Source organism: Fistularia commersonii, chromosome 28 (assembly GCF_037954325.1).
Source record: "Fistularia commersonii isolate RoL2024-O1a breed Wild chromosome 28, RoL_Fcom_v1.0, whole genome shotgun sequence".
Taxonomy (NCBI): Eukaryota; Metazoa; Chordata; class Actinopteri; order Syngnathiformes; family Fistulariidae; genus Fistularia; species Fistularia commersonii.
This window is the reverse complement of record NC_141311.1, coordinates 2044064-2067955: the sequence shown is the minus strand read 5'-3', so window position 1 is coordinate 2067955 and position 23892 is coordinate 2044064. Positions and strand designations below refer to the sequence as shown.

The following is a 23892-nucleotide window of genomic DNA, read 5'->3' as shown; positions in this document are numbered from 1 at the left end:
GAATTTTTAATTCCTAAAACCTCACCCTCTCTCTCTCCCTCACACACAAACACACACACACACACACAATGTCTAGCATTCCACTTTTGTCTGGCAGCCATCACAGAGGAAGCACAGCAACATCTCTTCAAAATAAAAGTATGCATATCCCACTAATCTAGAGGTAAATACGAGAATATATGGCATTTTATATTTCAACGGGTTGAAAGTAAATAGTTTCAATTCCATGAACTTCATAAATATTCTGAATTCGTGTTTGCGGTTGATGTGGGTTAGAATTTTCAAAACATATATTTCAATCTATTGTAGTTATGTTTTGCATTTTACGTTAAATACAGTTTACATAAAATGTGAATTCTGATTTTTTTTCATGTGATTGTATTTGAGGGAATAGTTGCTGATATATTAAGTATCCTCTGGCTGTAAAAGCCAAAAACGTCATTACTGTATTTTCAACAGGACTTACTCGTTTTGATTATTTCAATTTTAATCTCTATTAAACTGCTAGTACACTGCGAGGACACATTTAACTAAATCTATAATCCAACCATTGCAGTTCTATTTATTTTATTGTGTTTTTTCAACCGCTATAAAAACTATTCGATTTTATTTCATGGGATTTTATTGGAGGAAGTTGCTGATCTATTATATAAATTTAGGTTGAAACATAAGCCAGTTGTTTTGATTCCAACCATTATTTCTTTATGTTAAACTCTGTTAAAAAAAATAGGGGAAAAATAAGGAAATAGGGGGAAAAATGATGAACGTCCAGAATTGTTGTTCTAATTCTGAATAGTTTTTTTTTTATTTTGAAAGGAACAAAGCGGAAGTGATTCCGGTGTCACTCCCGCGCACTTCACACACACACACACACACACACACACACACACACACACACACACACACACACACGCATACGCGGGCGCACGTGCACGCGCACACACGCACGCACCCCGCCCGGCCGGACGTCCGTCGGCGCCCAGGCGACGGTGGCGTGCGCGTCCGCGGCCACGGGTCCTCGGATCGCGCACGCGCCTCCGTGCGTTTCCACGGGACGCGCCCACGTCACGCGGGGGGGAAGATCCGGTGCCGGTGCGGGCGGTGCGGGCGGTGCGCGGGGCTGAGAGGCGGGACGGAGCCGCCGCAGCCGCAGCCGCAGCCGCAGCCGCGGTCCGCCGCGCAGGAATCGGATCACTGGGCGAAGAGCCGCGGCGGAGGGCGGAGGAAGGAGCGGCGAGCCGACGCCACATTCGCCGGGACGCGGCCGGAGGAAAGCGGCGTCCCCGCGGGAGGTGGACCGTCTCTTCTCCTCGGCTTCCAGCGGGGAAACTTTACTTGGCGGCCCGGGGGGGGGACGCGACCCCACCGGATGACCCGGAGCGGCGACCCGGAGCCCGGCTCCGGAGCCCCGGAGCGCGTCCGCCAGACACCGACCCTTCCCGGCGTGAGTGCCCGCACGGAGCGCACCCAGGAAAGGACGAGGCTGAGAGGGGGCCCCGGCGCCTCTGGAGCTCCAAGCTGGAGGTCTCAGGTCTGCTTCACCTCCGTGTCCATGCAGGAGGACTAACCTCCAAACAGCAACAAGGTCCTCTTTGACTTTGTTTTTTATTTTTCTTTCCTCCACCACCTTCACCTTCAACTTTTCCCCTCACCGGTGTTGCCCGCCGACGGGATCATGGAGGAACGCTTGACGTCGAGTAACCTCCTCCGGATCTCCGCCCGGCCTGCTGGGGTTTGACCCCGGCGTTGACTCGACTCCTCGGACTTTTCCTCTTCTCCCGTCCTCGAGAACATCGCGTCCGTCATGGCTTCCCCCCAACATCAACAGCTGCTGCCCCATCACACCGAGGTGAGCTGCGACTCCAGCGGCGACGGCGGCGTCTCGGTGAGGATCGGCGGCGGCGGCAAGCACAAGCACGGCGGCGGGCCGCTGGGCTCCCTGGGCGGGGGGTTCTCGGGGGGATCCAAGCACTGCAAGTACAGCATCTCCTCCAGCTGCAGCTCCGGAGAGTCGGGCGTGAAGCGTCCGGCGGCGAAGGGCTTCCGCGGTCAGAAGCGGATGCCTCAGCTGTTCGAGAGGTCCGCCGGACACTTCTGGGATCCCAAGTTCGACTCGTCCATCCTGGAGGAGGCCTGCAGGGAGCGCTGCTTCCCTCAGACCCGCCGGCGTTTCCGCTACGTCCTCTCCTACCTGGCCGCCGCCGGCCTCCTCTGGGGCTTGTACTTCGCCGCCAACCCGTCCCGCTGCGACCGCGCCGCCTTCCTGATCCCCGCCGCCTCCTTCCTCCTTTTCTGCCTGCTCCTCTTCCTGCTGACGTTCACCGGGTTGTACTCGCGCTGCTACAACCAGGCGTCCCTCCTGCTCATCGTGGTCACCTTCCTCCTGACCCTCGCGCCCCAGATCCAGACGTCGGTCTTCGCGGACGCCGAGGTCCGATCGGCGCCGCCGCCCGACGAAGGGGAGGATTGGAGCGGGACGGGGCCGGAGCCCAACCTCACCTACGAGGGGTCGGTCGGCGGAGGCGGCGGGTCGCCCTGCCTCTCCCCGGTCGGGACCTTCTCGCTGTGCATCGAGGTTCTCCTGTTGCTCTACAGCGTCCTGCACGTGCGCCTGTACGCCTCGGTCCTCCTTGGACTCCTCTACTCGGTCTTCTTCGAGGCTTTGGGTTGGTTGAACTTGACTCCGACGGGCGACAGCCTGAGTTTGTCCGCCGACGCGGATTGGAGTACGCTGCGCTGGCTGGGCCCGGCCAAGGCTCTGCTCCACCTCTGCGCGCACGCCATCGGCATCCACCTGTTCATCATGTCGGAGGTGAGGTCGCGCAGCACGTTCCTCAAGGTGGGGCAGGCCATCATGCACGGCAAGGACCTGGAGGTGGAGAAAGCCTTGAAGGAGCGCATGATCCACTCGGTCATGCCTCGCATCGTGGCGGACGAGCTGATGAAGCAGGGCGACGAGGAGATCGGCGACGGTTCCGTCAAGCGGTACTCCACGAGCGGCGCCGCCGCCGCCATCTCCAGCCCCAAGAGCAACAAGCGCAAGAAGACCTCCATCCCTCGCGGGCAGATCATCTTCAGGCCCTTCAACATGAAGCGGATGGAGCCCGTCAGCATCCTCTTCGCCGACATCGTGGGCTTCACCAAGATGTCCGCCAACAAGTCGGCCCACGCCCTGGTGGGGCTTCTCAACGACTTGTTCGGACGGTTCGACCGACTGTGCGAGCTGACCGGCTGCGAGAAGATCAGCACTCTCGGAGACTGTTACTACTGCGTGGCCGGCTGCCCCGAGCCCAGACCGGACCACGCCTACTGCTGCGTGGAGATGGGCCTGGGCATGATCCAGGCCATCGAGCAGTTCTGCCAGGAGAAGAGGGAGATGGTCAACATGCGGGTGGGCGTCCACACCGGCACCGTGCTGTGCGGCATCCTCGGCATGAAGCGCTTCAAGTTCGACGTCTGGTCCAACGACGTCAACTTGGCCAACCTGATGGAGCAGCTGGGCGTGGCCGGGAAGGTCCACCTGTCGCAGGCTACCGCCAACTTCCTGGACGATCGCTACCGGCACGAAGACGGGCAGGTCATCGAGAGGATCGGCCAGAGCGTGGTGGCGGACCAGCTCAAAGGTAAGCGCCTGTTAGGAACGCGGGAACTTTTTCCGAGAACCTTCTGAGGACCTCGGTCATTTCTTGGTGCAGGATCTCAGTTCCTCAAATCATATTAGCTTCTTCTCCAAGGCGGGGTCTTGTTACGCTTCCGTAGGAACTGGTTTGACGTAGTTGCCTGGTGGAGCTCAAGAGGCAAATTAAAGAGGCGACCTTCAGTTATGAGCCCCTTCCCTGTCGGGGGGGACTTCTCGCCGGTTCCTAGAACCGTTCCAGGAAGTAGTCTGTTCTTGGTGCATCGGGACAGCGTAGGAACCAGTTTCTAGAACCATCTCAGCTGCTACTCCGAGGCAGGGTGTATTTACAGCTCATGTGACGTAGGCGCTAGGTGGAACTCATAAGCCAAGACCATCACCAGATACTTCTTGTGGACTGCGGAGCGCCGTTTACGAAGCTATCGTGGTCACCGGTCGGCTGTTTGGAGCCTGGAAGAGGTCCGAGCTCTTCTGCTCTGCTCTGCTGCCACAGAGAGGGTTCCTGAGCTTGCAGAGGAACGTCAACATTTGGGCCAAAATAAGTTCAAAGTTAGCTAAAGGCTAACGGGGTCTTCACACCGCAAAGCAGCGCTTGGGAAAGATAATAAGACTTCAACCCGTCTTGCAGTCCATGGTTATTATCGAAAGAACGGTTTCCATCTCCAAGTTGTGGCGCTGAAGTCACACCGGTCCTTCAGTGGCTGCGGAAATGCAAAACCAAGAGCTTCCCCTGGAGCAGGAGGCTACTTCCTGGAACCGAACCCGAGCTAGCAAACAGAGGCCGGTCAGCCGAACGTCTTCGTTTCCCCTCCCGTCCCCCGAATCGAGCTCGGTTCGATGAAAACCGACCGAATGGTTTTTCCTCTTGCCAGGAAAAACGTAACTCGTTTGCAGTTAATGCTAATTGGCTTCATTTATTGCGGCACTTTTTCTCCATCAGCCCAAAACGCAAACTTTACTTATCCCAACATATCGCAAACGGCGTAACAGGTTCGGGCCTCTGCGGACTTCGTCTTGTACGCCGAAAAACCCGCCCCGTTTTCTCCGTCATTCGCCGAATCCGCGAACGCCTCGCAGCGCCGCAGCTTCCTTCCAAGGGGGGGGGGGGGAAGGTTTTCGACGTTTCCTTTGGCAAATGAATGAATTTAAGAGCGCGTTATTCATTTGTCCGCATAAATCAACGGTTCAGCTCCGCGAGCAGCCATGCAAAGAGACGGTGTCAAAGTGCTTCCTATTTACCCGCCGTCTCCCAGATTAATGAGTGACCGGCGCTCTCACACTGTTGTTTTCACTCGGGGGATAAATGTGTTCGCTGCAGCGCCGTCAACCTCTCCTTCTCCTCCGCCCAGGTATTGACCCTCCTCTCCTCCAGATTTATCCTCTCCTTTTAGGAGACGGCTCGAGCTGCCCGGAGAGAGTTGTTCTTTAGCGGCGGTAAACTCCCCGGCGCCGCCGCCGCCGTCCGCTCAACTCAATCGTCCCTCGTTCCCCCGCTCCGAATATTCCACTTTGACCGGAGTCGCCCAGCTTCCTGTCGTTTCTCCTAAATAACCCCGCCGTTCTCCTTTTCGCTCATTTGCAGCTCATTGCCCGGGAGGTCGGGTTGCGGCCCCGCCGCCGCCGCCGCCGCCGTAGCACCATTTTCACACTTCGCGCCGGTGCGACGCACGGATCCCCGTTTTTTCACCGCCGCCGTCTGCTCGCGATTGCTCCTGAAGAGCAGGTTGGCGCCTTGAATGACATCGGTGTGTGAGTGTGAATGGGATAAGGAGGTAACATTGTAAAGCCCTTTGGAGTGCCAGCGGTGGAGAGGCACTAAATATAGAAGCCCATTTAACGTCTCCGTCCCTGCAGGTGAAGCCCCGCGGCGTTGCATAAAAGCGCCCGCGCATTCGATTTCTGTTATCAATTCATTTGACGGTTGTTTGTGTTTTTAGTATTCGGTTTTTAAAATATACCACACGTCCAACTCAAGGTCCGCGGGCCAAATGTGGCCCGCCAGGTCGTTTTTTTGCGGCCCGCGAGAACCTCTTCAGCTACATTTCCCGCAATTCACGCCGATCATGTTACTCGCCAGGTGACGACGTCCCGCCATTAGCTTGCTCCTCTTCAATGGAGACGCTAAATTTGGGCCGCCGTGGCACAGCGGGTAAAGCGATCGTCTTTGGACCGAACATTCCCGGCTCCTTCTTGTGTGTCTCTATATCTTCTTCTCCTTTAGGCTTTTCCCTTCAGGGGGTCGCCACAGCGAATCCACCTTCTCCATATCTGGATCCTCCTCTCTCACATCAACTAACTTCATATCCTCTCTCACGATGTCCATCAATCTTCTCTTTGGTCTTCCTCTAGACCTCTTGCCTGGCAGCTCCACCTTCAGCAACCTTCTACCCAGAGCTTCACCATTTCAGTCATCACTTTGTCTCAGTCATACATGTCCTGCACCCCTGTGACAAATTCTTCTTTTCCTTTGGCCTTTTCCCTTCAGGGGTCTCCCAAAGAGAACCCAGCTTCTCCATCTAATCCTTTTCTCTGGATCCTCCTCTCTCACAGCACCTCCATACCTCCATACCTACCTCTCCCATGAGGTCCATCAATCTTCTCTTTGGTCTTTGGTCCTCTAGACGTCCAATTCCATCATCTGTCTACCAATATATTGATTATCCCTTCTTTCTAAATGACCCAACCATGTCAGCCTGGCTTCTCTGACCTTCTCTCCAGAACATCTAACATGTGCCGTCACTCATTGGGACTCATTCCTGATCCTAAAGAGAACCTGAACGTCTTCATCTTCATCTCTTTGACCTCCAGCTCTGCCTTCTGTCTTTTCGTATCTCCATATGACGCTGAACTAAAAGAGTGAATGGTTGCGTGTGTGTGTGTGTGTGTGTGTGTGTGTGTGAGTGTCTGAGTGAATGGTCAAATATATCAGTGAATGCTTCCATATCTCCAATGTGTGAATGTTTGTCATCATGCGATGAATGAATGGCCATATATGTGAAACTGGCTATCTGTGTTTCATATTATGCTAACATAAAAACAACAGCGAGTAAGTCCGAGTCAAACATTAGGTCAAAATTAATCCGGACAAGCTAACAGTTTTCTCGTAAACAACCAGGCACACGCCTGCATATGTTGATTTGGTGAAAAAAAAAAAAAAATCAATAAATAATCAATTGTCATTGAGGTGGGGGCGCGTTTTAGCGCACAGAAACATGGCCGCCGTCCGCCGATGACGGCCGGCGACGGGCGGATGGCATTCGTCCTTGATAACTAACTTGGACAAATAAAATTGCTGTTGATTGATGTCGCGTTGATTGACTAATGCATTTTGGCGATGAGGTCATCGCTAGCTTCAACGCAGGTCAATGGAGGGATATCCAGAGATGATACAGCACACACACACACACACACACACACACACACACACACACTCAGAGCGCTGTGTGTCTGGTTGCCTCCAATAAGGGGCTGCACAGGAGGCCAGACCTTGTTGTGCTGTGGCTTTTCCTTACTGGAAATGGAGGCTATATTTAGCTCAGCTTCCCCCCCCCTGAATGGAACCGTCCTTTATTTGTGCTTAATGCAAGCGGTACCTGCAAAACATCCCCCCGCCGGAGAAGGAGAAGGAAGCCGTCAGCGTGGACTTGTTCTAACTGTGGCGATGTAGAAGCAGAGGTGGTTCCTTCAATCCGCTCCCGGCTCGATGTTTCCGAAGGAATGTCTTCACGCAAGCGTTTTCTGCACAGCGAGAGCGCCGCCCTGGCCGAAAACCGCTTCCTCCGCTTTTTGGATCTCCACGCCGTCCCCCCCTTTCGTCCCTCTCGGTCAACCGGCCGCCGCTCCTCGGGTTGGTTTCGCACTCGCGAGCGTGACCTTTTTCAGGCTCGGATGGCGGCGGCGGCGGCGGCGAATCCCCTCCCAACCTGCTCCGGCTCCTCTCGCCAGCCTTATGGGAGATTTCTAATTAAACAAGACTGGGTAATCTCCTCTGCCTCCAGCCTTAACCTCTGCTCCGGTGATTAATGTTGGTAATACTCCGTCGTCGCATCATCAGCCGGCGCTTTTACTCACAGAAAATGATATTGATTGCCGATAATGACGTGTCACGGCGTGTATATATGACGGGAGGGGGATCCGTGTCGTGCGGAAATCGAGGGGAATCGAACAAGGTCGCTTCGTATTCTCGCCGCCGATATACAGCCGTTTTTCCGATTCCTGGTTCACCTGTAAGCCTTCGGAATTGATCGGCCGCGTCGGGATTGATCGCGGCGGCGGGCAGAACTTTGCTGCAAATAGTTCAGATGATGAATGCGCCGTGCCGCTTGTCTCTGGCCTTATTACTCCACGCTCCGCGGAACGTATTAGTTATTGGGAGATTAATTTGCACCTTTGGGACACACACACACACACAAGCGCACACGTGTGCACACACACCGGTTGGTTTCACCGTGGACACAGTTCCATAGGGATGCGCCGTCAGTCAGCCGAGTGCACAGTATTTGCCCGAGGCTCGGCGGAGAGCTACTTATAATTGCTGCTACCTGCGACCTTGGCAATGCTAAATGTGGCTGCTTTCGAGGTCACATGTTGAAACGCAGAACAAATGAAGGCAAAAAGAGCCCGCAGGGTGAAAGTAGATTGAGTGCAACGGGGGAAGGGGAGGCGGGAGGCTCGCGCTGGATTTTTTTTTTTTTTTTTTTTTTTAACACCTTTACGAAAAGTCGAATGTTTGGCTTTCTCACCCTGGGATACACACAGCTGTCCTCTCTCCCAGCGAGCAGCCAAATACCTGGCATAATTTCCGTCCGCACGCGCCCCCTGCCAAAGAAAGGTTGAATGGATGGCGAGCGGCGGTAACACTCCGGGCGGATCGGTTAAGGACGGGTGTTTACAAAATGTGATTGTAAATAGATCCCGGGATTGCCGTTACAGAGCATACTGCCCCTTTCATTTGAGGCCCGGGTTGAGAGCGAGACGGCCGCCAGGCGAATGAAAGGGCCGGGGGGGGGAAGGGAGGGCAAGAAGGGGGGCGGCTGGATTGTACCGCAGTGACCGAGCCTCGCCTGGAACACCTTGGCTCTGCACGGTAGATTACAGCTCAGCCCAGAGCGATGGCGTAATACATCACGCTGCTTTGTTCGGTGTAACTCCGTCCGGCCTGCGGCAGCGCGACGCCGCCTCTTGCCGTTTTGCGGGGCTTATCAAACACGGCGACGCGGTTTCGGGGATCTGTCGTCACGCTCCGACGGCCGAAGCAAGGGTTCGTTTAGGTTATCTTGTCCCGTTACTCAGCGGGATCAGCGGCGCCGCGCAGCAAAGGGTATCGCTCTGCTACCTCAATCTGGAGAGTAATAAATGGTTTTGGACTCAGGGCAGCATCGGTAATGACTTTTAGGATTCATTGCTAGCGTATTAGCCATGCAGCCGTGAGCATCCGCGCAGACCTGGCGGTGCCGCCGTAAGGGAACGTTGCGCCGACGAGCCCCGCCTGAGCGCGTTATGACAGCGGCGACCCGGGCTGACCGACGCCTCGCCGCTCAAAGATCCAGGTGAAACCAGCAGTTTAGCATGTTAGCATGTGTAGGACATGCTACCGCGTGATGTGCCAAGGGCTAAATGAAAATGACACACAGAACCTGAAGCTGTGACTACAATCACGGCGGACGGGTATGCTAACGAGCACATTGTGTTGTTTTTCTTTATCCTGCACAAACAGATGCCGTATTTTATGCACTATAAGGCATTCCTGTACCCCCCAAAAATGGCATCTGTTAAGAGACATGCTTATGAAGCAGAATTCAAACTCAATGCTATCAGCAAAAGAGCAGCTGTCAAAGAATTCAACATGAATGAATCACTGGAACGGAAGTGGAGGAAGCGAGCAGATGAACTGCACCGAGAAAGAAAAGTTTCTGAGGGAACGAGATGAGTTTTGTTCGGCTTTATATACAATATGTTTTATCAATGCGGTGCTTCTTATGTATGAAAATAGACCCGTTAATTGATAATGCGCCTTATAGTCTGCAGATAACTTTCCTTTTTGTGTATTCCCCCCTGAACCTATTGGACTGGATCTCCATCTGAAGGTGCGTTCACGCAGTAATCCGTAGAACTAGTTTCACTCCCGGCCTCAGACAGGCTTCACCAAGTCGTAGATACAGATCAGCCCGCCTTGCTTTGTGAATGCAGCCCGGGATGATAAAGACGTGGTACGCTCTCCTCTGCACGCAGCAGAACAATCTGTTATTGAACAGAGTGGGAGTTTCACATCTGCTAAAGTGTCGAGGAGGTCTGCTGGCCACACCGTGGAAGATGCATATATAGTGGACCCTCGCTGGTTTGCTGTTTTTTTTTTTTTTCAGAATTTTTTTTTTTTTTTTTGTGATGAAATAGCCATATTCTAGCCTCAGAAGAAAAAAAAAACAGTAAAAAATAAAGTAAAATGACACTAAAATTCATTTTATGAAATAAATAAGATACAAGATCTCCTTTGCTAAACAAAGATACCCAGCATACATGTCCTGCTCCACTTTGTGCTCCTTAGTTTGTGAAAGTATGTCATTTTTTTGTGATACCCCACACTCTACCATGCTTCCTAAACGCCCAGCATCGACCCAAATGTCTGGTATCGCAGGAAGATGCCGGCTATTGCTGGAAAAATAAAACTTCTGGATATTTTAAAGGAAGGCAGAAGTTTTGCTGGAGTTGTCCGCCATTACAGCATCAACCAATCTACAGTTGGTTACATTAATACGACGCTAAGGTTAAAAAGACAAGCTTCAGTAAAACGAGTGATGACCAAACAAAAAAAAATTAATTGGCGCAATGGTGAGTAAAATGATTTATTAAAAATAATAATTTTGGGTTCATACATCTAAAAATACCACCAAAATGTTCACGTCTGTACTTTGGGGAAATTCGCTTTTCGCGTGGGATCTTGGAACCGTGACCGAAAGGTGGATGCGGTCTCCTCCCTGGGGTTCATCTCGTTCGTTGCTGCTCCACCTGGCACGCAGTCGACACCTGTCTGAGCGCATCACATGCACCAGCACACGCACACACACACACACACACACACACACACGCTTACAGCTCTGCAACACACAGAGGAAAGTAGCTGCTGGAAATTGGAGGCCTCTTTTGAGAGTTAATGACTGGATTTCTCAGAAGGAGAAAGAAGCCCAACTCAGCGAGGGTTCTCCTTTTCTGTGCCGATATAAAGCCGAGAACATGTGCAGCAATTCAGCCGCCGCCGCCGCCGCCGCTCGCTAAACATGGAAATGGAAAAATAAATATCCCCCTCCCCGCCGCTACTCCGGTGTTCCGTCTGAATGCTGTGTCGCCGTGACGACGACCGGTTTGATGAATACGTGTCGTCGAGGCGTCCTAAGCTAAGTGTCCTTCGTGTCCGAGGGGCCGCGAGGACGTCAGAGGTCGCACTCAAAGACGTGCGTTCGCCTTCAGTGATATTGACAGATGGAGGTCACGCCGAAGGTGACACGCAATAATGCACTCATCCATAAAGGCACTATCTGCACTTAGATGCAAATAGCCGCCGCTGAGCTCTCCTAGCGCTCCGAGCGCTCGTGGCTCGGCGTTTCGTTAGTGTGCGCGGCGGGGAGTGTGTGTGTGTGTGTGTGTGTGATAAATGGCGGCGTGAATTATGAATGAGGAGATGACGGGGGAGCCGGTCCACCGTGAAGCCTGTTTCCCCGCTCGCAGCTTCCCGGGTTGGACAAACTCTGCTCAGGGCGGAGGATTGTTTCGCCCGTCTTTGTGCGAAGGTTTGTCCGGCGAAACCTAGACTTTTCCAAAATGTTTCGATCGTAGGATTTTTTTTCTTTGTGATACGAGCGGCGATCCGAGTTAGGAGCGAGCGGGATGAGCTTTTGTCCATGAAAAGGCTTTAAGCCGGTGAGACGCATTGTTTGCAGCTCGCCGCTAGCTAGCGGCGAGCTAGCTAGCTCAGAAAAAAATCATGGAAAAACACTATTGCGGACAATTAGGAAAAAAAAAAAAAATGTTGTCTCCAATGGGCAATGGGGGCGCACATGGGGGAGCAGCATCAAGAAATAAAATTGTCTACATACATTTCTTTTACATATATATATATGTAGAGAATACATATATATACATATATATACACACGTATATATATGTGGACACATATATATATGTGGAAGTATATAGATGTGGAAGAATTTGCCATTCATTCAGATTGAGGATCTGTTATTTTAGTGTTGCCTTTATTTTTTGAGCAGTGTAAATATGCAGCAAGCTTTTACGATTTGCACAAAACTGCACAGTAATTATATATATATATACATATATATGTATACATATATATATGTGTGTGTGTATATAAATATATGTATATGTATACGTGTTTATGTACACATACATATATACATATATACATATGCATATATGTATACATGTATATAGGTGTATATATATACACACGTATACATATATACATATGCATAAATGTATATAAATATGTATATAGATACACATACATACATACTTATATACGTATAAATATATTTGCATATATGTATATATAAACGTATATAGATGTAAATATACACTTATACATATATATATCTTTATATGTGTGTATATCAATTACCGTACAGAATTGTGCAAATTGTATGTAAGCTCACTGCATTCATCATTTATATCGCTATATTATGAGCAGCTTTACACTCGACAGTGATGAGATGGAGAAGTTGTTGGCGAGATACGGTGACGGCCGAGGCTTCGGAAGTGGCGTTCAAAGCTGGTTGGGGGACGGTTTGAGGGTTTTTAAAAGAGACGCGGCTTCACTCTGTCTATAAATGAAGTTAAGACATAACGTGTTGCAAAGTGTGCATGTTACATTTAGCATAGCATTGTAGCATTAAGTGTGTAAGTTAAGTTGAGGGTAGAGCCCGAAATGAAAAACTCCCCCGACCTGCTCCGCCCATCTCCGCCTGCCTTCTTCATGCGATACACTTAATAAGACCAGTTTATTTCTCCACGTTCTCTTTTATTATTTATTACCGTATTTATACATTATTTAATATCTACGAGAACATTTTTCTTGTTTAAAAACAGGCAACAAAAAAAATCTGGCATGGTTTTTGGGTGGCAGGAATAGATTTGTAATGCTCATTCCATTTTAACAGGGAAATTTAATTCAATATAGGAGTTTGTCACGGAACCAACTAAATGCAAACTAAATCAAGGTACAAGAGTAAGAATAAGAACAACTTTATTTATCACGAAGGAAATTGTTGTGCCAGAGTTACAAGAAAAATATAGCAATAATAAACAATAGTAGAAAAATGTATAAACAGTAAAAAAAAAGGAAGAATAAGAAATGCTAATAAACTATAAAGTGTCTTACGTAACATGTGAAAAACTGTAAAGTGTCTCAAGTAACAAGTGAAAAACTATGAAGTGTCTTAAGTACCAAGTGGAAGTATGAAAAAATATTGTACATGTAGCTGTTATCAAATGTAAATGAGTATTTTATGATAAAATGACTATTTTATCCCAATTATTATGTATTATTCTTACTATATAATATATATTATAATTGGTATCATCAATTATTATAATAAATAAAATAATAGTTATTATTATTAACATTTTATATATATAAAACCATGTATTCTTACTATAATATAATAAGATATTATTTATTATGATAATAATTATTAATAATCATAATAATATATATTATAATAATAATCACAACTATCATTATTGTATTGTAATTATTATAATAATACATATGACAGTAATATAATATAATATAATATAATAATAGATATAATGATAGATAAAATGATTATTATTTTCCTATTGTAACAAATATTATTGTTATAAGGCACACCTTTCACCCTTATGACAAATATACCCAGCTGGTGCTGTAGATACAGCTTCATCCATGACCTCCATGGAAAACGTGGTGCACAATTGAGTAACATTCAGTTCATTTATTCCTCCTGTCCTGCCTCCTGCGAACCTCCTGCATGTTTTGGGAGTGTAGGAGGAAGCCCACGCTGGCACAGGTGGTCAGAACATGGAGACTCCGCAAACCGTCTCGCTGTGAGGCGGAAGCTTTAACCGCCTCGGCCAAGAAAATCCGACCATCCGTGGCCGCGGTGCAACCGCAGCGTGCCGCGGACGGACGGCGGAAAGCAAATCCCTGCTCCTCGACCGGCCTTTTCATGCAACTTCTGCAGCGCGGCGGAAGATAAAAAGACCTAAAAAAAGACTCGGCGGTCCCGCTGAGATTGCCCGCTGACCTTCCACATCACTTTCTTCTCGCCCACGTCGCCCTGCGAGACCGAAGCTTCTGGTTCGGTCGCGGTCGCCGGTCTTAAACACGACCTCCGCGGGGAAGCGTGCAGGATCATCATCATCTCCACGTCCTCTGGTGAGAAAAGCCCGATGTGAAGCGCCAACCGGTCAGATCCGGCGCGACAGAAGGCGGGATGTCGAACAGGACATCTTTATTTTCATATTCTTAAAAGAAATGAAGCGTCCCGGCCATTCGGAACAGAGTTTTTTTTTTTTTTTTTAAAGAAATGCCTCCAGGAAGGCCTGACACAGCATTTATCTTATTCTCATTCCTCCACAGCTATTTGGTACGGTATTTACGAACACATTGAGAATGTGTGTGTGTGTGTGTGTGTGTGTGTCGGATTTGCTTCTGGATCTGAAACGTTTGAAATAATAAACATGAGATTAGCATCGTCATGCAGCTCGGAAAAAAGCAAATCTCCTACTTTTTTGTTTTTTTTTTGTTCCTCACGCAAAGTAGCAAACGTTAGCGGCGAGTTGCCAGAAACTATGACAATGGAAAGATTTATCATTCCATTCGTTCCATCGGGATCGTCGTCGTCACACGACTCCTCCCGCAGCCAATCACAGCTGCCGTTAGGAAAGAGGCGGGTTTTAACCAATCACAGTCGCTCCTTTATTTCCACCTTTAGACACAGAAGAGTCTTTAAATAATAATAAAAATAATACCGGTGTGTGAATGAGGAGGCCGATTTAAGTTGTTCCAGAAATGGGTTCGTATGTAAGTTTTTCGTATCTTAAATGAATTTGAAATAACCGAAAACAAATGAATTCCCCCAAAAACACACATAATGGTAAATATCCTGGATGCATTGCGCTCCATCATGTTAATTTTGTCGTTATTTTCACTCTGTTTTTGTTTTTATCCTTGTTTTTGTTGTCTATTCTCATCCTTGCTGTTATTTTTTTTTCACTCTGTTGTCTATTTTTATCCTGGCTGTCATTCATTTGCTATTTTTTGCATACGTCTTTTGCTATCTTGTAATTGTCTCTCATATTTATGAATACTGTCATTGTTGCACAAAATAATTCCCCCTATGGGGAAATAAACTATATCTTATTATATTCACGTGCAATATCGGTCAAATGAATGACCTACTTAAGTCAAATGAATTATTCCGTGATGATTATTAAAAAAATACAAAGCTGAGCGGCGAGCGGCGCCAATTCAAAATACGCTTCAAATGTTGATTTTCTCTCTCGTATTGGCATCATGATTTTTTTTTCGTATTAGGAGGATAAAATTTGCTCAAATCGCGCTTCGTATCTTGAGCGGGACACTGTATTTCTGTATAACGTGTGAATGAGTTCGTGTCTCCAACAAAACCTACGCCTGGGGTGTCAAACGTACGGCCCGCGGGCCAGTACCGGTCCGCCAGGGGGTCCAATCCGGCCCGTGGAAAAAAACTACAATTTGAAAAAAGATCTAAAAATCGTGAGGTACTTTTTTAAAATAAAAATGCAGTTTCGATACTGTCTGCTAAGGGCGTACTGTTTTAGTTAGCATTAGCAACACGGCACAACGACTCAGAACCTATAGTGGATGGCAGCAATGTGGCGTCCGGGTCTGTACATAGCATTTTTACTTACATTTTTACTACTGTTAGAAATGTATTTCTTTTCCTCTGAACCCGACACCCTCATCAGCAAGATGTCGTCGTCAAAAAAGGAGAAAGCGGACAAGAGTGTAGGGTTTTCCAAGGGAAATGGAACTCTTTCTTTTTGTCGGTTGAGGTTAATAAGAAACTTGTATGCTCGGCGTGGATGCAGCATTTCGGCGCCGCTGTGAGATTCGGCGTGGTGAAAAATACAACAAAGTGCACGGAGAAGTGAGAAGACAGAACTGAGGCGTAGTGTTGCTGACATTGCACTTACTTTTGTTCATGAGGTTGTTCGTTTTCAAAGGAACAGTTCATTCCATATAAAGATTTATATCATTTTCCTGTTCTCCTTTACACTAAAATAAAGGAAAATATGGATTGAGTGTTACTTCTATTTAATTACGCTATGATTTTCCTGATTTTTACTGTCCCGTGCTAACACGCCGCTCTTTCTTGGTGTCACGCCGCCGCCATATTTCACCTATTTCGCCCCGTCAGCGCTTGCGTCCGCTCTTTTTGAGCGTCTTCATCAACAAACATTAACGGCGGTATTAAAAATCAGCGACGGCTCGGGTTCTGACCGTGAGATTTAACAAACCCGTCAGGTCTGTTCATTAAGAAGCCTCGGCGTCCTTATATCCCCCCTCGGCGTATCGGCGAGGTTATATTTAGAGGCCTGGGGGAGCCGCCCCGCACATTTTCCCCCATCAGCCCCCCTGTGAAGATGCCATTAGTGGAAGCGTCGAGTAAGCACAGTCTGCGGTGTGGAAGGAGAAGGAGGAGGAAGGTCAGCGCCGGCTGTGTCTGATCGTCTACAGACTCGGCCGTGTTCCATCGATCAGGAAGCGCTGCTTGTTGTTGTCCGTCAATAGTGTCAAGCGGCGTGTCCGCACGCCGGGCGGAGGCGGCTTTTCTTCCTGCCTTTGTGTTCGGTTTCCGAAATCGGGACTTGAGATAAGAGCTTTTATTTTTAGGTCTTTCGGGGGGCGTCTGCGGCGCAGGTCGGAAAGGTCGGCAGCGCGACCTCCTGCCCGCGTGCTGAACCGAAGACGCCGAACCCCCGACTCGGTTGACGCCTGGCATGGTGTGTGTGTGTGTGTGTGTGTGTGTGTGTGTGTGGTGTGAAACCACTGTGTGTGAACGCCCTTCAAAAGTGGAGATCGTTCACCTCTTTTGCCATCTCTTCTTTCCCCCCCTTTTATTTTTGAATTAAGACATAGATTTAAAGGCCCCTCTCTGCTGAGTCGCTCTTTACGTGCACTTTAATCGCCAACAATGGATTCAGGCAAGGTGGAAAAATAATTCCGATAGAAATCTGATGTAAAATGAACCAACGAGCGCCCGTCGGTTTTAGTTCCCACTGTTGATTTGGCATTGGGTTTGTTCCGTTCTGCGACCGGTGATCTTTTCAGAGGCTAAAACTGGCAGAACAGCGTCCTCAACTATGTCGTCGGTTCCGTCAAATCGCACGCGTGCACTTTTTTGGCATTGTAGAAATGCTATCGGGGTGATGGGATAGCAAAAAAAAAAAAAACATATCTATGGCTAACGCTTGTCAGAATCTTCTTGACTCGGCAACTGGACTTGAATTTCTTCACTTGAAGACGTTTGGCCTCTTCATCCGAGAAGCTTCTTCAGTTCTCCAGTTATGGTGGCTTGTTGTGTAAATGTGCAGAAGCTAAGTGTGAGGGGGGGTCGTGATGCTAACGGGGGTGTCGTCTGATGGAACAACTTTGCGGGATGACGTGGACTGGAGTGCGAAAAGATAAAGCTGAACAAAGTGACACCTGTTGGACCACATGAAGCTCATGTGGATGTTACCGTGGTCCTGGTTCCTGGTTGTTTGGAGGGTGCAGGAAGTCCTGGTCCTTGCGTGCTAATCCGTCTTAGCGTTGATCCCAGTACGTTTGTTCAGAGATGTTTTTTCTGTTTTGACGAAGACGGCTTCTTTGACTCCTCTCTCGAAACATCCGTCTTCTCTGGACGGAAAACATACATGTCTCCAAACGAGCGTCCCTTGTCCTTCGGGTTGGGCCGTCTGTTTGCGCAGAGGTTGTTTGGTCTCTCCGATGTAGAGGTCGTCACAATCCTCAGTGCAAGTGACAGCAGACACCACATTCTCTATCCTGTGCCCGGGTGGTTTGTCCTTGGATTGCACCACTTTTTGTCTCATGGTGTTGTGGAATTTGAAATGTACCGGTATTTGGTGCTACGCCTTGCACCTGGTTTCTGCAGAGCAACTCTTCCGTTTACACAACGAGCCCCCACAAAACCCTGCCAGTTCTATTGGGAAAAACCCAACAGGAACTGAAGAATCCTCTCGGACGAGGGGCTTCAAATGAAGAAATTCAAGTCCAGCTGCCAAGACAAGAAGATTTCGACAAGATATCTATGGCTGCTTTCGGACAGAACGCTCGGACGATCTGGGATCCAAGAACTGTTTCGCTCGAATTCGGTTCCAGGAGCTAGCCTAGCCTCCTCCATCTCCTCCTCCTCCACCAGGATAAGCTTTTAGTTTTGCATTCCTACCAGTAAATTAGGGATCAGGCGACGCGCACCTCAACGTCCCACTCAAAAACAAATCAGTGAAGAGGAGGCGGAAGCTGCCGCAGCGTTCATGGAATAATATCCGTGGATTCAAATGGGTTCAAGTGTTTTTACCTTCTCTCTGTGCCGCTTCACGGTGTGAAGAACCCCTTTAGCCGTTAGCTAACCTGACCAAAAATGTAGATGTTCCCCTGCGAGCCCCGGAAACCCATGAAGAGCTTGGACCTCGTCGTCGTCGTCGCTTTTGTCGCGAGAAAACATCCGACCAGTGGCGACGGTAGTTTTTAAAACTGATAATGGCCGCGGCTTATGATGGAGTCGGTGCTGAGATGGTTCTAAGAACTGAAGTCCACGATCCCCGGTTCCTCTTGTGCCGTCCCAATGCAGTCCCAAAGAAACAGACCACTTCCTGGGAACTTTCTAGAAACCTGCAAGAATTCCTGCAAGAGAAAGGGGTCATAATTTGAGTGCAGCCGGCGAATCACTTTCATATTTTATGCATAAAAATCAAAGCTCGTCAAGTGAGCGTTTTTTTTTTCTCGGCCGCGAGATGAAAAGCTAGATTGTTCGAATTTCCTGCTTTCGGATTCCCGTCCACGACGAAGAAAGTGGCGGAGCCGCGGCGCGGCGGTATTAGTAGTCAGAGCGTTCACGGGTGAAGCCTTTGACAGAGAAAAAGGACAGACGGGGCAGAAAAAAAAACGCCGCGAAAAAAAAACCGAGTCGAGAGTTTTCCGAGGCGACGACAGCTCGCGAAAATCTCGGTCGAGTAAAAACCGTCTCGGGCGGGCGAAGGAGGGAGATGCGGGCGGTCGGTTCGCGGCCGGGCCGACAAAAACGAGGAGGGGATACAGGCCACTGAGCAAATGATTGGGGGGCGAGTCGGAGCGAGGGGGATTCTGGAGGGATGTCAAGTGTGTGCATTGTTCTGCCGGCGGCCCTCGGGGCCCGTCAAGGGTGGCGGGATTAAAGATACCGAATCCAAAAAACGGGCGGTCGGTCGGTGACGGGCGGCCGAGCGAGAGTTAAAGACTTTGGAGGGATGACAAGTGTTTTATCGCCGACTGAGTGAGCCGGGCTGCAGCCGGGGAAATAAAACACCGGCCAAATGTGGGGCTTTTATTTCAGCATCATGGCCGTTTATAGCGGCGAAGGGCGGGGAAGGGGGGTTTTTTGGGGGCGGCCCTGAATGTGGCCGGGGTGTTCGTCCGCTCGGTCATAACCAAAGTTCTGCGCTGAGAAAACCCGGTTTACTTGACGAGCCTCCGTTAATCCCTTGGACTACTTCCTCTTCAGTGCCTCTCAGGCAGGTTTGAATTAAAAGAACCCCGAAAAATCTTCTCCACGTGTACTTTTGCAATACTTTGACCAGTTAGAGGTGCGAGGGTTCAAATAATGAAAGCTTCAGTTCACAGTATTTAATCTGAATGCAACCATTACACTTTATATGAGGCGATTACAATCATTTTGCACGATAAAATCAATTCCCTATAATGTAGAGTCGGCGGGAGCCCTGGGCTTGTTTTCCCGCTACAAGATGCTCCAATCTGGAGGTGATGGGAGACACTGACGCTTGAAATGTGTTGCGTAAATCCAGTCTACTCTGTGGTGAAGCAGTTTCATAGCTTCATTAGCCGTTCACCACAAATAATGCACCGCGGGCGCGGAGCTTGCGTATCACGGACCCCTAGCTTAGGTCGGAAACTTGATATTTTCTTCTAAATGCAAGGGTTTTTTTTTTTGCCGGTAGTCCGCGACGCTTCTTCGGTCTCGTCGTTGGCTCGTTTCCTCCTGAAAAAGCTGTTTTGTTTCTGGCTCATTTTTTTTCCTGAGCTAGCTTGTGGTAGCTAATGTGTAAAATGGTGCGACAGAGTTGAGTGCAGCAGTAAGGCCAAGGCAGAAACAAAATACCATCCAGAAGGTCAAATGAAAAAACTATCATTTGAACCAAGAAAGATATCTTTTGCGGGCCGCTACCAAATGATCCCGGGGTCGGGGACCTCTGCTCTGGGTAATATTTGAAGGTTTGTAGACTTTCCAGCACCGGATGCTGCAATGATTTGGAAACACTATGGACAAGAAAGAATGCCAGAAATAATTAAATATTCTGTAAAAACTGTTAAACACTGGTCAGAAATTGGAAACTGACATGAACAATTTGTTCATTCATTCATTCATTTAATCATTCATTCGTTCTAAGTACTCACAATAGTGCTAACAGCTACATGCTAATAGCTGCAATCATAGCTTTAACATTCATTCATGACATTGTGATGTGCAGTGAGAGCAGGAAACAGGGTGAGGAACATTTAGAGAGGTGGAGGTATGATATGGGAAGGAGAAGAATGAAGCAAGACAGAATATACTTGTGTGAATTAGAGGAACCCGGCTGGAACGGTGAGGATACGGGGAGTGGAGATCAAGAAGGTGGAGGATTTCAAGTACTTGGGGTCGACGGTCCAGAGCGTAGGAGAGTGTGGAGAAGAGGTGAAGAAACAGGTTCAAGCAGTTTGGAAAGGGTGGAGAAAAGTGTCAGAGATGGAAGATTATCAGCCAGAATGAAAGGAAGGGTGGAGGAGACAATGGTGAGATGGTCTACAAACAGGGACAATGACCAAAAGAGAAGAAGCAGAGCTGGAGGTCCAAGAGATGAAGATGTTTAGGTTCTGCTTGGGAGTGACCAGGATGGATAGGATCAGGAATGAGTTCATCAGAGGTTTGGCACACGCTAGATGTTTTGGAGAGAAGGTCAGAGAAGCCAGACTGAGATGGTCGGGTCATGTACATAGGAGGGACAGTGGATATATTGGTCGTCTGGTGCTGGATTTGGAGGTCTAGAGGAAGACCAGAGAGAAGATTGATAGACTTCGTGAGAGAGGATATGAAGGTAGTTGGAGTGAGAGAGGAGGATCCAGAGTCTCGGGTTAGATGGAGAAGTTTGATTCTCTCTGGCGACCCCTGAAGGGAAAAGCCCAAAGGAGGAGAATTTGTCACAGGGGTGCAAGACATGTATGACCGAGACAAAGTGATGAAAAACACCATTTATGGGCATACAACCATTTGCTCTCAATCACACGCCTTGGTAATTCAGGATCTCCAATCAACCTCCTGCATGCGTTTGGACTGTGTGAGGAACCAGGAGAACCCTCAGGAACCCGACAGAGACACAAGGAGGCTCCACAGAGAGGCCTCCTGTGGGAATCCAACCAGGGACCTTCTGGCTGTGAGGCAGCGCTAACGTTGCCATGCTAGTTATTGCATAATCTACAAGTGAGGCGGTCTCCGGCGCGTTCCTCACTTTGCGGTTTCAAATGGCCTAACGCCCGATCGTTTTCGCCCGTTCACACGCTCTCAGCTGTGATTGGCCGAGGACGAGCTGGGAGTCCATTGGCGGGACGCCTGCTCATGAGCCGTGACCGCCACGCAGATGGTCATGTTGCCTTTCAGGACCTCTAATGAGGAACCAACCGGCTAAAAACGCGAATACAGTGGACCCTCGCTACTTTGCAGATTTTTTTGTGTCATTCGGTTTTGGCGATTTATCGTTCTCGCGCGTTTTTTGCAGTATTTTTTCAGTCAAAAATATAGTGAAAAGGAACTCAATTTAATTTATAAAATAAATAAAATCTGAAATCTCTGACATGACTCCTGACAACATCAGACAAACGCCGCGAAAGCCCTGCAAAATATGTCGCAAGATCGGGACGACGATAAAAATAAAAAGCAGAGAGCAACTGCCTATAACGATATTTTCTGAAGAAAAAAACAACAGTAAAACATACGTGCCTAAGGAGGTCGGTAAAAGGTCGAGTGAGGTCAGTTTAGGGTTCATATATTTGGAAATACCATCAAAATTCTCCGCGGAAATTCACTTTTCGCGCGGGATGTTGAACATAATGTCTTGAAACAAGAATCCTAAAAGTTTTACATTCTATTCATCTCCGTCCTCGCTGCCGTTCCGTTACAGGGAGATAAATTTATCACCCAGCGTTTCGCCGCGCTAAGCGTCGAGCCGAACATCTCTATCTGCATCTCCGAGGTCTCCGGGAGTGTCGCGCTGCGAAGAGGAAGGTCAACTCCCTCCTCCTCCCCAGGAGACGTGCTAACTCACCCCACCTTGTTTCCTGTCAGAAACGACAGCGCGCCCGCCGCCGCCGCCGCCGCCGCGACTCCTTAATAAAAAATGCATCCTCTCTCGTGCCTTCTGACTGAACGAGTTCACTAAAAAAAGCAGCGGTTTACTTTTTCTTTTTCATTTCACGCCGACACTCCCCTTTTTTTTTTTTCATCTCGCAAACATCCTGGTGAAGTTCCCCGTTTTTTTCCGCCGGCCGCCGTTTCGGACGTCTCTCCCGCCCTCGGCGAGGACGGCGTGTTCGCTTTATTCCCGAGACGGAGTGGGTGCTGCAGGCTGGCGCCGCCACCTGGCATGGAGCGCCGCCCGGCCTGGCAAAGACCCGGTTCCTCGGCGCCACCTGCTCCGCTGACCCCCCCCCGCCCTCCCCCGCACACTGCAAGGCAAACCTGTCATTATCAGAAGATTAACCGCATGATATGTTTGTATATATGTGTGTGTGTGTGTGTGTGTGTGTTCATGCAAATCTGCCCGGCTCTCCTTTTTCTATTTCTGCTGCTCCAGTGAGCTCGTGATGGACCGTCCAGCCCCGGCCGAGGGGAAGGTGTTACTTTCCGCAAAAAACGTCCAGGAACTTCTAGTTTATTCCGCCTTTTAAACACGCCGCTTTGCATGGCGTTTTTTTTTTTCTATTCTTTCCCTCCCTTTTTTTTTTTTTTTTTTTTATAACCCCCCCCTCGCTCGGAGTAAATCCTCTTACCCGGCTCGGTGGAGGGTGGAGCGGTTGAAACGACCGGGAAGTTCATCGACCTTTTTTTTGGTCTCCGAAGAGCCCCGGTTTTGTCAGGACGAGACGTGGAAGCGGCGGCGTTTGTTTGCAAAACGCGACGAGTCTTGCCGGTCGGGAGGGGATGGTTATATTTTGTTCTCGGTCTCCGATGATCTCCCCGGTCGCCAGAAACCGGGGTCTGAACGCGCGGCGTGAAGCCCTCCTGACCTTTTGTCTTTCGGAGCGCAGCTGCATTCGGCTGGTTTTTACATCTTTTTTTTTTTTTTTTTAGATCCTATCGAAATCAGCCGCGTGGAGCAGCTGCCGCTCGGCCCGGTTTGCAATTTGCCGCTTGAAAGGCTTCCTCTGTTACGAGGTTGAAGACAAAAGACGGTCCCAGAAGGAACAGGAGCGGTCACATGGACGTCCGCCTCCCCTCTTCTAATAAACGTTCAGATAATGCAGAAATACCTTGATTTTCTGTGATTCACTTTGGTCGCATGTCAAATTCAATTTCCCTATTAAAAGGATCGAATCGGTATTAATCCGTTGAAGCCCCATGTTTTGTTGAAGAATGTACTTTAGTATTAACAACTTATCTTCTTTTCGTTATGGCTTTTGGCTTTAGGGGTCTCAACCTTCTCCATCTCTGTCTCCTCCTCTCTCACACCAACTAACTTCATATCCTCTCTCACGACGTCCATCAATCATCTCTCTGGTCTTCCTCTAGACCTCCTGCCTGGCAGCTCCACCCTCAGCAACCTTCTACCCAGAGCTTCACCATCTCAGTCATCACTTTGTCTCGGTCATACATGTCCTGCACCCATGTATGACATCTAACCCTGTATGCATCTAACCCTATTCTCTGGGTCCTCCTCTCTCACACCAACTACCTTCACAACGTCCA

General features: G+C 49.0%; 1 protein-coding gene across 1 annotated transcript in view; it reads left to right on the top strand.

Annotated features, from left to right (window-relative positions):
- Nucleotides 1-962: 962 nt before the first annotated feature.
- adcy9b (adenylate cyclase 9b) overlaps nucleotides 963-23892 on the top strand; it is a 48996-nt gene continuing 26066 nt past the window's right edge. The window contains exon 1 of the mRNA XM_086175570.1: nucleotides 963-3623. Within this exon, the coding sequence (XP_086031696.1) occupies nucleotides 1805-3623 (1819 nt within the window). The 5' untranslated portion in view covers nucleotides 963-1804. The remainder of the gene's footprint in view (nucleotides 3624-23892) is intronic.